The 14916-nt window shown below is 43.2% G+C and overlaps 1 protein-coding gene across 1 annotated transcript in view; it reads right to left on the reverse strand.

The window, feature by feature from the left end:
• Positions 1-14916, reverse strand: part of RTTN (rotatin) — a 478682-nt gene that overhangs the window by 186325 nt on the left and 277441 nt on the right. Inside the window, exons 27-28 of the mRNA XM_030212687.1 lie at positions 10793-10947; positions 9638-9857 (exon numbers count right to left, since the gene is read on the reverse strand). Coding sequence (XP_030068547.1) covers positions 9638-9857; positions 10793-10947 — 375 coding nt within the window. The remainder of the gene's footprint in view (positions 1-9637; positions 9858-10792; positions 10948-14916) is intronic.

Here is a 14916-nt window from a genome sequence, read left to right on the forward strand (position 1 = left end):
AATACATTTCCTTTCATACTCCACTAAATACAAAATCAGAAAAGATATATATATTTTCAAAAAAGCAAACATCCATGACAGCGTATGCTCTTTCCTTTCTCTCCCAACCATGAACAACATGTCCCCCTCTCCTCTCCAGCCCCTTCTAGGCACTGACTTTCTCCCTTTTCCCTTCCCTCCATTTATCCCTCTCCTTGCTCTTCTCTCCCTTTCATCCATGTACAGCTTGCCCCCCTTCTCTCCCTCGCATTCACGTGCAGCTTGGCCCCCCTTCTTTCTCTCTCATCCACTTACAGTTGTCCCCTTCTCTCCATCTCATCCACGTAACTTGTCCCGTTTCTCCCTCTCATCCACGTACAGCTGACCCCTTCTCTCACTCTCATCCACTGAAACTTGCCTCCTTCTCATCCACTGCAGCATGTCCCATCTCTCCCTGTCATCCACACAGCTTGTCCCCTTCTCTCATTCTAATCCACTGCAGCTTGTCCGTTTCTCTCCCTCAAGTAGCAGGCACCATGTTAATCCAAACCCCCTCCCATTCCCCAGGCCTACCTTACACAGCCCTGGTGATCCAGTGGTCAGCTGGGGCAGGAGAAATTCTCCTACTTTCCTGCCCATGCAAATCTCCACTCTCTGTACTTTAAATGGCTGCCGTGAATTTCTGCAGCAATCTGGCAAGACTGCCAATGAAACTTACAGCAGTCACTTTCTGTAAGGAGAGTGGAGACTGCATGGGCAGGCACATAGGTAGGATGATCGCTCCTGCCCCAGCTGATCTGGCACAATAACCAGCTCGCAAAAATAAAAAATAATTAATTGGCTCTCGTGAGCCGGTGTGAGCTGGCTCCAGCACACTACTGCTCATAGGAATATAATGGGCGTCTTATAACTCATGCTAATCATTAGCGCATGCTAGATCCATTAGTGCACCTTAGTAAAAGGACCCCTAAGTATGGTCAGGCCTGACAGGTACTTGAATGGGAGACTGCTCATGATTACTGTGGGTTACAGAAGGCAGTGGTGAACCACTGCACTATCTTGCCAAATAGAATCAGGGTCACATGGCAAGGTCAGGATTGTCTCTATTAGATCAGACACACAATGCCACCACACTTCATATAAGCAAAAACATCACCTACAGTTCTAATTTGTCTCAGGTACCCACTGAACTGCTTACTTCACACACAAAAAAGTAAAATCAAAACATCTTTAAACTTATGAATTAAGAATCAGATTATATGTTCCAATGCAAAACTTCTATATCACTGCTTATGCAAATTCTTCCCCCTTCCCTCGCAAGTTGCATGATCCATGAGAGTCCAAAAAACCCCATAACCAAAAACAGAGACAGAAAGCGCAAGGGTGGCAATTAATTTATATGTAGATTTTTGTAAAGCATTTATATAGAAAGGTCATATTACGTTATGTTATTAAAAAAAACTATTTATTTTAATTTAGCTCATGCCTTTTCAGTAATAGTTCAAGGCAATTTACATTGATGTGCACTACGTATTCCCTATCTCCAAAGGATCAAATCCTGCAGATGCTTCCAGTGCTCTTGGGTTAAGTCACTTCTCCCTCCGTGGCCTCAGGTATAAAACTATAGTCTCATTTACTAGTTTAACTTAAATTAACAAGCTAATGGGAATTAAGTGAAATTGTTAAACTACTACTACTACTACTTAACATTTCTAAAGCGCTACTAGGGTCACGCAGCGCTGTACAATTTAACATGGAAAGACAGTCCCTGCTCGAAGAGCTTACAATCTAAAAGACAAATGTACCGTTAATCTGGTAGGTCAGACAGATAGGGGCAACCTATATGTTCGAAAGGTTAGGTTCCGAATGCAGCATTGAAGAGGTGAGCTTTAAGCAAGGATTTGAAGATGGGTAGGGAGGGGGCTTGGCGTAGGGATTCAGGAAGATTGTTCCAGGCATAGGGTGAGGCAAGGCAAAATGAGCGGAGCCTGGAGTTGGCAATGGTGGAGAAGGGTACTGAGAGGAGGGATTTGTCATGTGAGCGGAGGTTACGGGCAGGAACGTAGGGGGAGATGAGGGTAGAGAGGTAGTGAGGAGCAGCAGAGTGAGGAGAAGCTTGAATTGGATGCGGTACCTGATCGGAAGCCAGTGAAGCGACTTGAGGAGAGGGGTGATATGAGTATATTGGTTCTGGCGGAATATAAGACGTGCGGCAGAGTTCTGAATGGATTGAAGGGGGGATAGATGGCTGAGTGGGAGGCCAGTGAGGAGCAAGTTGCAGTAGTCGAGGCGAGAGGTAATGAGAGCGTGGACGAGAGTTCGGGTGGTGTGCTCAGTGAGGAAAGGGCAAATTTTGTTGATGTTGAAAAGGAAGAAGCGACAGGTTTTGGCAGTCTGCTGGATATGCGCAGAGAAGGAGAGGGAGGAGTCGAAGATGACCCCGAGGTTGCGGGCAGATGAGACAGGGAGGGTGAGGGTGCCATCAACTGAGATAGAGAGTGGGGGAAGAGGAGAAGTGGGCTTAGGTGGAAAGACGAGGAGCTCGGTCTTGGACATGTTCAGCTTCAGGTGGCGGTTGGACATCCAGGCAGCAATGTCGGATAGGCAGGCCGATACCTTGGCCTGGGTCTCTGCGGTGATGTCTGGTGTGGAGAGATAGAGCTGGGTGTCATCAGCGTAAAGATGATACTGGAAGCCATGAGATGAGATCAGTGAGCCTAGGGAAGAGGTGTAGATAGAGAAGAGAAGGGTCCAAGAACAGATCCCTGGGGAACTCCAACAGATAGCGGGATGGGAGTGGAGGAAGATCCATGAGAGTGCACCCTGAATGTGCGGTGGGAGAGATAGGAGGAGAACCAGGAGAGGACAGAGCCCTGGAACCCAAATGAGGCCAGTGTGGCGAGAAGTAAATCGTGATTGACAGTGTCAAAAGCGGCAGAAAGATCGATGAGGATGAGGATGGAGTAGTGGCCTCTGGATTTGGCCAGGAGCAGGTCATTGCAGATGTTAGAGAGTGCTATTTCTGTCGAGTGGAGAGGGCGGAAACCGGACTGGAGTGGGTCGAGGATGGCATGAGAGGAGAGAAAATCAAGACAGCGGCTGTGAATGGCGCGCTCAAGTATTTTGGAGAGGAAGGGTAGGAGAGAGATGGGTCGATAGTTGGAGGGGCAGGTAGGGTCAAGTGATGGTTTTTTGAGGAGAGGTGTGACTACGGCGTGCTTGAAGGTGTCAGGGACAGTTGCGGTGAAGAGAGAGAGGTTAAGGATGTGACAGATGGAGGGGTTGACAGTATGGGCGATGGTGTTAAGTAGGTTGGTGGGGATGGGATCAGAGGAACAGGTGGTGCATTTCGAGGAGGAAAGAAGGCGGGAGGTTTCATCCTCGGTGATCTCAGGAAAGGAGGAGAAGGAGGCCTGGGTTGGTTGATTGAGGGAGAGGGTTAATGGGTGAAGAGGGGGGGTGGGCATCACTGAGAATAACAGGGCTGGTATTATTTAATGTGCACTGAACTGCAATAGAATTCATTAACATTCAGTGCATGTTAGTAAATTCAACCATAATTTTGTTATCTGAAACAATGGAAAAACTTTACTTGCCCAAGGGCACAGGTGAATCAGTACAATTTAAACCCTGTCTTCCCTGATTATCAGCTTGCCGCTTTAATCTTTACACTACTCTTGTTTCTCCATTAAAGATGTTGCCCAATTTTTATTACATGCAAATAGTAACAAATCAAATATTTTAATCACAGAATTCTGGCTGTAAGATCCCAACTGGTCTCAAAAATTTCTAAAAGGATTATATCTAGTTTGATTGAGGTAAGCTGCTGAAATTAATATAATCAAATACTAGCAATTTTAAAAATCTAAGCTCTGCCCTGGTAACTTCCACAGTTACAATGATAAATCTTTGGAATTTTGGCTTCTCGGTAAATACCTGTAGTGCCAATGGAAAAATGAACAGCACAAATATAATGTTTCTTAGTACAAACCTAAAATACTTCCTGTGACTGGGATGTACAGTACCTTATATATTCTGCTATCTAAAACTACAAGGCAAAATGCATTATAGTAGGCATGTGCTCAAGGCCTTAAAATCTGCAGTACAAAAATCTTCCTGTAAAATCCTGGGTGGCAAGTCTGTAAAGTGGTGCTTAATTTTAGGTGCCACAAAGGAGCACGTTTAGCATCAATTCTATAACGGCTTCAGAGCGTACCTAAGCTGCTACTGAATAGAGGCATAAATCAAGAAGTGCAGTTACTTAAGCCACGTCAAGCGTTACATGTGTAGAACTAATAGTATTTTATAAGTTGAAATCATTGCTAGGTAACATGCCCATGTTCCTTCCATGTTAACTCCTCTTGCAGTGGAGCACAATGTGACTTAGGAACACTTTTTATAGAACAGCACCTAGCACCTATATACATAAATGCAGCTTAAATATATCATTTCTTAGAGAATTGCCCTTCTTGTCTTTCCTCTTCTGATTGGGCAGATCCAACCACTTTGACCTGTAAGAGGGAGAGACATTCCAACTGCAGCATACCTTGATGAAGAAAGGTACAGTAACTAAGCCTCTCAAAGAGTGATTTGGCGAATTGTCTCATTAATGTAATTTGCATCCACTACATACAGTTTCATAAGTACATAAGTATTGCCATAGTGGGAAAGACCAAAGGTCCATCAAGCCCAGCATCCTGTTTCCAACAGTCGCCAAACCAGGTCAAAAATACCTGGCAAGATCCCAAAAAAGTACAAAACATTTTATACTGCTTATCCCAGAAATAGTGGATTTCCCCCAAGTCCATTTAATAACGGACTATGGACTTTTCCTTTAGGAAGCTGTCCAAACCTCTTTTAAACTCCGCTAAGCTAACCGCCTTTACCACATTCTCTGGCAACAAATTCCATAGTTTAATTACACGTTGAGTGAAGAAAAATTTTCTCCGATTTTAAATTTACTACATTGTAGCTTCATCGCATGCCCCCTAGTCCTAGTACTTTTGGAAAGCGTAAACAGACGCTTCACATCTACCTGTTCAACTCCACTCATTATTTTATAGACCTCTATCATATCTTCCCACAGCCGCCTTTTCTCCAAGCTGAAGAGCCCTAGCCGCTTTAGCCTTTCCTCATAGGGAAGTCATCCCATCCCCTTTATCATTTTCGTCACCCTTCTCTGCACCTTTTCTAATTCCACTAATCTTTTTTGAGATGCCGCGACCAGAATTGAACACAATATTTGAGGTGCGGTCGCACCATGGAGCGATACAAAGGCATTATAACATCCTCATTTTTGTTTTCCATTCATTTCCTAATAATACCTAACATTCTATTTGCTTTCTTAGCCGCAGCAGCACACTGAGTAGAAGGTTTTAACGTATCATCAACGACGACCCCTAGATCCCTTTCTTGGTCTGTGACTCCTAATGTGGAACCTTACATGACGTAGCTATAATTCAGGTTCCTCTTTCCCACATGCATCACTTTGCACCTGCTCACATTAAACGTCGTCTGCCATTTAGATGCCCAGGCTCCCAGTGTTGTACAGTCCTCTTGTAATTTTTCACAATCCTCCCACGATTTAACGACTTTGAATAACTTTGTGTTATCAGTAAATTTAATTACCTCACTATTTACTCCCATCTCTAGGTCATTTATAAATATGTTAAAAAGCAGCGGTCCCAGCACAGACCCCTGGGGAACCCCACTAACTACCCTTCTCCATTGAGAATACTGACTATTTAACCCTACTCTCTGTTTTCTATCTTTTAACCAGTTTTAAATCCACAATAGAACATTACTACTACTACTACTATAAATCATTTCTAAAGCGCTACCAGTCGTACGCAGCGCTTCACAATTTAACATGAAGAAAAGACAGTCCCTGCTCAAAAGAGCTTACAATCTAAATCAGGACAGACAGACAGGACAAATAAGGGATAAGGGTAGGACAGACAGATAGGACATATGGGGAGAGGGGACTATTGAAGAGAGGAAGACAAGATAAAGGCTACGAGCAGATGACAAGTTAGGAATTAAAAGCAGCATCAAACAGGTAGGCCTTCAGCCCGGATTTGAAGGCGGCCAGGGATGGAGCTTGACGTAATGGCTCAGGGAGTCTATTCTAGGCATAAGGTGCGGCAAGATAAAAGGAACGCTACCTCCTATCCCATGACAATCCAATTTCCTCTGGAGTCTTTCATGAGGTACTTTGTCAAACGCCTTCTGAAAATCCAGATACACACCTTTATCCACATGTTTGTTCACCCCTTCAAAGAAATGTAGTAGATTGGTGAGGCACGATTTCCCTTCACTAAATCCATGTTGACTTTGTCTCATTAATCCATGCTTATGAATATGCTCTGCAATTTTGATCTTAATAATAGTCTCTACCATTTTGCCCGGCACCGACCTCAGACTCACCGGTCTATAATTTCCCAGATCTCCTCTGAAACCTTTTTTAAAAATCAGCGTTACATTGGCCACCCTCCAATCTTCTTGTACCACGCTCGATTTTAAGGATAAATTACTTATTTCTAACAATAGCTCCGCAAGCTCATTTTTCAGTTCTATCAGTACTCTGGGATGAATACCATCCGGTCCTGGAGATTTGCTACTCTTCAGTTTGTACAACTGCCCCACTACATCCTCCAGGTTTACAGAGAATTCATTGTTTCTCTGACTCGTCAGCTTCGAATACCATTTCCGGCACTGGTATCCCACCCAAATCTTCCTTGGTGAAGACCGAAGCAAAGAATTCATTTAATCTCTCCGATACGGCTTTGTCTTCCCTGATTGCCCCTTTTACTCCTCGGTCATCTAGCAGGCCAACAGATTCTTTTGCCGGCTTCCTGCTTTTAATATACCTAAAAAAAACTTTTACTATGTGTTTCTACCTCCAACGCAATCTTTTTTTCGAAGTCCCTCTTAGTCTTCCTTATCAGCGCTTTGCATTTGACTTGACATCTGGCATTACACTGGGCCAACAGTTGAGAAAACAACTCAGCCTCCTGCAATAAGAAAGTCCTTCTGGACTGCATCCCAGATAGTCAAAACTCCATCCCAGGTTTTGGCTGAGAGATTACTTGGGGCTCTCTATGCTTTGGGATAATAAAGAGAATCCTGCTATTGACAGAAATGAGATGGCAGAGAAATCTACCTCTTGAATAGATGTGCTTCCTCAGTAGCTCACTCAAAACCCTCAAGTCTGACCCCGCAGCCAATTAGGTTTTCAGGATATATATATAAAAGGAAAATTTGCATACATTGGAGAACCAGTATATGCTAATTTATGTCATGCACATTTATTGCATTATTCCTGGAAACCTGGCTGTGAAGTCACTTAGGGCCCTGTTTACTAAGGTGTGCTAGCGTTTTTAGAACATGCACAAAATTAGCACATGCTGTGTAGGCGCCCATAGAAATATTGTGGGCACCTACATAGTTAGCGTGCACTAGTGGTTAGAACGCGCTAAAAGCACTAACGCGCCTCTAGCACGGCTTAGGAAACAGAGCCCTTGGATAGGATTGGGAAGCTGTAGTCTAAAATCCTAAAATGAATTAGTCTTGAAAATGTATACAGAAAGAGGATGGAGAACAGAGGATCTGAAGCAACAAGTGTGATATACAACAGCTCACTCATGAAGAAAGATTAATGGGTTAGGGCTCTTTAGCTTGGGTAAAAAAACAATGGAGAAGACACGACAGAAGTTTATGAAATCATAAGTGATACAAAATGGTATAATAGGAAATTTTGTTTTATTATTATTATTTTAAAGGCTAGGGTACAAGCCATGAAACTAACTGATAACAGATTTAAAACAAATTTAACCAAGTTTATTTGTTCAACCAACAACCAAATTAAGTTATGGAATTTGTTTCCAAAGAATATTCTCAATGATAAATCACTTTATGTAGTCAAAAATAATGTGAAAAAGGGTCCAAATAGCACCTGTAGCATGCAAATGATGATGCATACACGTACACTTGACCCAATATTGGTGTAAGAAGTAAGAGATGGATGTCAGCATTCGTTGTCCAGGTATGGTCCCAGGTCTAGTTCGCAGAGGCAGTGGGTTCCCAAGAAAACACAATCCACACGGGTTTGGATATATATAGAAAGTATATTGTATTTACATATATAGGCTCACAGCACTTAGTACAGGTAAATATTACAATGCTGTATCTGTGTGTGTGGGTTTAGATGGGAATCAATGAGAGAAAGGTAAGGATGGGGGGTGCAGATAAAGAGAGAAGCCTTGGGGTAAGGCTGAAGAAGGGGGACGCAGAGAAAGAGAAAAAACCAAGAAAGCAGAGCCATGTGCTCTGAGAGAGAAAGTTTTGGGGTAGGGCTGAAGGAAAAGGAGGGGGCCAGAGCCAGGTGCTCTGGTGGCTGAAGATATGTGTGTGCAGAGAAAGAGAAAAGAGCCATAGCAGAGCCATGTGCTCTGATTTATATACCTAACAGGGATAAAGTAACTTCTTTCCTTCCCAGCCTTTGTTGTCAGCTCTTTCCTTTGCAAACTCCAGTTTAATTTCCTGATGTAAGGAAAGTGAGCATTTTCACAGGTTTTAGTGTTTGAAGTCCCTAGTTTTGGAGCCTGTCTGTCTGGCTTTCATTATTCTCAGAGAGCCCTGCTCCCAGATGGCCAGAGAGGACAAAGGTATGTTAATTAGGGGTACCTGCGAAAACAAAGGGCTAGCAGGCAGCTGGGCAACATTTGGTCCATCTCCCATCCTCAGGGCTTCCTTAGGGAGGGGGGAGTTATCAGAAGCTGGTTTCATATTAATCTAAGTATGTCCAGCAATCCTGACATCTCCACCACTTTTTTTTTTTTTTTGTGCATGGAGGCAAGATGGAAGCAAACCTGGATACCTGATCTGTCACTGTAGTGACGACTGTTCATGTTCCCATAATGCTCCTGCTAGTTATAGCAGGTCCCCAGTCTTGCTTATTCATATCTCCACAATAGTGAAATGTTTAAATCCCCTTATGAGTCCAAGCCTCGTGCCTTAGGTTGTGCAGTCACTAGTGGGCGGGACTAACCCAATATGCCACCACTTACCCATCTTGGAGAATGGACAGTGCATAAGGGATGCAGGCATTTTGGAGGTTAAGGCCTACAGGTACCAGGATGCCCCGTATAAAAAGCCCAAATTAACCTGCCAGACTAGAGTGGTTTCAAGGTAGATGATGGGACTTCCAGCAATCCTGACAATGGTGATCTGTCGTCTCCCAGACTAATAAATGTTAATGAACCTGTTTTCATGAAGCTTACCAAAACACCATTAATACAATGAAAATTACTGCCATTTAACGTGCGTGAAGGGGCAAATAATGTGTACTACTGCCGTAAGACATCTTAATAACTGTTGTGTTACTTTTAGTATATTTTTTAGAAATATACTCAGATTAAATTGTGAATGCTTATGAAAAATATGCAGTTGCATGGCAGCTAGGTCCAAAGCCTTAATGACTGGTGCTACCGTATTTAAGTTTTGAACTTGGGCTAGTTTGGTTCTTTTATACGTATGCACATTTTCTTTTCTCCATCCTTTTACTTAGGATAAGCAAGATTACAACCTTTATATAATACATAACCATTATATATAGTCTCCCAATATGTAATAAATTGTGACGCAACAGAAGAAGTACCTCAAGTAGACCAGTTAAATACTTCATACATATTGTAGCTGGTTCATTTATTGGAGAGTATGTGCTCCATCCTGGGAGAGCTGTGACATAGACCATTCCACGCACTGTCCTCTCCAGTGAAGGCAACCCATAGAAATGAGGAGCATCAGTCACTCGTAAACAGTGAAGCAATTTCATTGCTAACTGTGTTCTGAAAGTGCCGGCCAACATTAAACATTTTCTATGATAAAAACAAACAAGGAAATATGTAAATATTTTATGATGTGCTTAGTTTTCTTCTGTGGTACAATAGGATTAGGACTATAAAACACTGGCAGGGCAGCTTTCAAAATGCTTTATGCCACCAGTGGACGGCAGCTTTAAAAACTGACCTCCTTGAGTTTAGAACTAAACTAGCCTGTTTCCCAGAAAGAAAATAATGATTCTGAGGGGAGGATACAACATAAATACATGCTATTAGTAAACAGGTTTCATTGCATAAAACACGACCTGTGATAAATAATGCTTGTTAATGCTTGTCAGCATGTATGATAATGCAAACGCACTCTTTAGTAAATCTAGTCCAAGGCCGCTGATGATTGTTTACATCTGGACATGGGAAGGAGATGCATGCATCAAGTCTACAAAAATAAGAATTAAAACAACTTAACCTTGACAATATGAAAATATTTTGCTGAGATGCAAGCAGGTGGGCTGGAATGGTCTACAGTCAAAATGCAGGTAACATACAGATGTAAATTGCCCAGTAAGGGTATTCAATAATTTGCAGTAAATACAAATACACAAACAGTGGTATCTGGAGGTCAATTATTAGTACTTTGACATTAAAATAGAAAAAAAAACTAGTTTGAGAATATGAAACAGTTTATATTTTGACAGTTCTCTCACTTCTACACGAGTAGCCTAATAGTTAGCGCAGTTGGCTAAGTATTTGGGAAACTGGGTTCAAGTCCCACTGCTGCTCCTTGTGACCCTGTGCAAGTCACTTAACACTCTACTGTCCCAAGTACAAAACTTAGATTTGTGAGCCCACAAGGGACAGAGAAAATACAGTTCCTGTATGTAATATGTAAATCACTTTGGTTGTACCACAGAAAGGCAGTATATGAAGAATCAAACACACATAAAATTGAACTGAGCAAGACTGCAACATACCTGTCAGTAACAGACATAAAGCAGACCAGTAAAGTGTTAAAAAACACCATCAACTCCTTCCGAAGATATTGCCTAATAGTAGTCTGCACATCATTGGATTCATTTCTTATTTGGGATTCTGATTGTACCATCAAGTCCAATAATGGATTTGGATTCTAGAGTATAAAAATATGTAACACTGAACATGATAACACTGAATTGTATTTGAAACAGTTTTACAGCAAACAAGCTACTAGTACATCACAGACTAACCAATTCCTAATTCTTATGGGCATCTCTAACGTTTAGCACATGCTAATCATTAGTAGGTGCTAAAAACGCCAGCACACCTTTGTAAAAGACCCCCCCCCCCCCCCCCCCGAGGCTTTAGCTTTGGGAGAAGTGTCCATTTTATCAAACGCGTCAACCTTTTCTCACATGAGCACGCAGTTTTGGAATACACTGCCGCGCAACTTAAGAACGGAAAGAGCCAAAACACATAAAGTCCACACTCACTGATCACTAATGCATCATACATCCACTTCTGAACTCTCATCCCCCGTAATCTCACATCACTCATACCCTTACTCACAGAAATATGCATACCATATGTCTTTATGCCTTATTATCGCCCTCTAAGCTCTCATTGTCTCCTTCCAATGTTTCAATGTTTGTGTTCCATTGTTACATTCCTTAACGACACCTCGATTGTCTCGCATAACTCTGCACAATGTAATCCATAACCAATTTGTAACAAACTGTATTTCCATCACTCATCTCATATTGTAAGCCACACTGAACCCGCAAAAAGGTGGGAAAATGTGGGATACAAATGCAATAAATAAATAAATAAAATAAATAATAACCAAAGCTGAGGCCAATGTTCAAAAAAGGTTGAGCTTATGAACTGAGGCATCTAAGTTAGATGCCTACATTTGCTTCCAGTTCAGTCAAACTTAGGATCCTAAGTTGTCAGCTGAAAATTCATCTACATTTAGACATTTTATTAATTTGCCTAGATTTAGGAGCTTACCCCCAAATTCTATATATCACGCCTTAATTTCCACGTGGAAATCAAAGCGTATTCTACAACAATGTGCGTAACTTAATTTAACTAACTAATCAGTGCTGTTAACAAACAATTATCAGCACTGACAACTAGAAACTGGGGGAAGGCTGACAACAGCTCAAAAGTGCATGGTTCAGAACACAGTATCTTTTAATGATATCACCAAAACAGGGAAGATAGAACATCCCAAAAGCAAAATTGCAATAAAGACCAGAGTAGGCCAGACAGATAAAGACAGATTTTCAAGACTACAAATTATCACTGTCAACTGATGAGCAAGTAGTAAATAGGAATAACAAACATAGTTTGAAATGTCTGTATAGAAATACCAGAACATAGTAACATAGTAGATGATGGCAGAAAAAAGACCTGCACGGTCCATCCAGTCTGCCCAACAAGACAACTCATGTGTGCTACTTTTTGTGTATACCCTACTTTGATTTGTACCTGTGCTGTTCAGGGCACAGACCGTATAAGTCTGTCCAGCACTATCCCCGCCTCCCAACCACCAGCTCTGGCACAGACCGTATAAGTCTGCCCAGCACTATCCCCACCTCCCAACCACCAGCCCCGCCTCCCACCACCGGCTCTAGCACAGACCATATAAGTCTGCCCAGCACCATCCCTGCCTCCCACCACCGGCTCTGGCACAGACCATATAAGTCTGCCCAGCACTGTCCCCACCTCCCACCACCGGCTCTGGCACAGACCATATAAGTCTGCCCAGCACTGTCCCCGCCTCCCACCACCGGCTCTGGCACAGACCGTATAAGTCTGCCCAGCACTATCCCTGCCTCCCAACCACCAGTCCCACCTCCCACCACGGCTCTGGCACAGACCGTATAAGTCTGCCCAGCACCATCCCCGCCTCCCAACTACCAGCCCCGCCTCCCACCACCGGCTCTGGCACAGACCGTATAAGTCTGCCCAGCACTATCCCTGCCTCCCACCACCGGCTCTGGCACAGACCGTATAAGTCTGCCCAGCACTATACCCGCCTCCCAACCTCCAGCCCCGCCTCTGCTATCCAATCTCGGTTAAGCTACTGAGGATCCATTCCTTCTGAACAGGATTCCTTTATGTTTATCCCACGCATGTTTGAATTCCGTTACCGTTTTCATCTCCACCACCTCCCGCGGGAGGGCATTCCAAGCATCCACCACTATCTCTGTGAAGAAATACTTCCTGACATTTTTCTTGAGTCTGCCCCCTTCAATCTCATTTCATGTCCTCTCGTTCTACCGCCTTCGTATCTCCGGAAAAGGTTTGTTTGCGGATTAATACCTTTCAAATATTTGAATGTCTGTATCATATCACCCCTGTTTCTCCTTTCCTCCAGGGTATACATGTTCAGGTCAGCAAGTCTCTCCTCAAACGTCTTGTAACGCAAATCCCATACCATTCTCGTAGCTTTTCTTTGCACCGCTTCGATTCTTTTTACATCCTTAGCAAGATACGGCCTCCAAAACTGAACACAATACTCCAGATGGGGCCTCACCAACGACTTATACAGGGGCATCAACACTCCCTTTTTCTTCTGCTGGTCACACCTCTCTCTATACAGCCCAACAACCTTCTAGATACAGCCACCGCCTTGTCACACTGTTTCGTCGCCTTCAAATCCTCAGATATTATCACCCCAAGACCCCTCTCCCCGTCTGTACCTATCAGACTCTCACCACCTAACACATACGTCTCCCATGGATTTCTATTCCCTAAGTGCATCACTTTGCATTTCTTGGCATTGAATTTTAATTGCCAGACCTTAGACCATTGTTCTAGCTTCTTCAGATCCTTTTCCATGTTTTCCACTCCCTCCGGGGTGACATTTTACATGCTATTCCCATTTGTGAGCACCAGATCAAGCGTCGCTCCCTCCCTCGTGGGTTCCGTCACCATTTGTCTGAGCAAAACACTTTGGAAAGCATCCACGATCTGTCTACTTCTCTCCGATTCCGCCGACGGAACCTTCCAATCTACATCCGGCAGATTGAAATCTCCCAGCAACAGCATCTCCCTCTTCTTTCCTAACTTTTGAATATCCGCGATCAGATCCCTATCCAGTTCCTCCAGTTCCTCCAGTTGTGTCGGGGGTCTGTAGACAACACCCACGTGGACTGAGGTTCTATCATCTCTTTTTAAGGTGATCCATATCGCTTCTTCTTTTCCCCAGGTCCCTGTCATTTCAGTCGCTGTGATATCATTTCTCACATACAGAGCTACTCCTCCACCTTTACGACCCTCTCTATCCTTCCTAAATAGATTATAGCCTAGTATGTTTGCATCCCATTCATGGGAACCATTCAGCCACGTCTCTGTGATTGCAACAACGTCTAAGTCTGCCTCCACCATCAGGGCTTGAAGGTCATGAACTTTATTGCTTAGACTGCGAGCATTTGTGGTCATCGCAGTCATCTACATTTCCTGGTATGTGTTTCAACATTAGTGATTTGGGGGTGTCTTAACCCTTTGGGTACCTTCCTATCTTTTTGTTCCACCTTCATTCCTTTTTCTTCTGCATCCGTTCTATTTTCAGGAATATCACAGTGCAATGGCGCAAAAGAATTCTGTAGGGGCAACACTTGTGAGGGCAGAAGCCAAAGAAAGACAGATACAATAGGCATCTCTGAGACCTGGTGGAAGGAAGACAACCAATCGGACACTGTCATGCCAGGGTACAAATTATATCTCAGTGATAGGGTGGACAGAATTGGTAGATGGTTAGCATTATACGTTACAGAAGGCCTTGAATAAATAGCTAACATTCTGTGGACACAAAATACACCTTGGAATCCCAATGGATAGAAATTCTGTGTAAAGGAGAAAAGGACAGTGATAGACGTATACAACCGCCCAACTGGCCAGAAAACGAAGATACTTACCTGTAGCATGTATTCTCCGGGGACAGCAGGCTTTAAATTTTCGCATGTGGGTGATGCCGATCTGCGTCACCTGGTCCAGTATTTATCAAAGCTAAATAAGAGCTTTCTGAAGTGCAAGCTGAGCTCCATCTAGCTTGAGTGAATGACTTCCCAACCGTCGGGCAGATGCAGTCTGCTCAGTTTAATACTACCAA

This window comes from Microcaecilia unicolor, chromosome 1 (assembly GCF_901765095.1).
Source record: "Microcaecilia unicolor chromosome 1, aMicUni1.1, whole genome shotgun sequence".
NCBI lineage: Eukaryota > Metazoa > Chordata > Amphibia > Gymnophiona > Siphonopidae > Microcaecilia > Microcaecilia unicolor.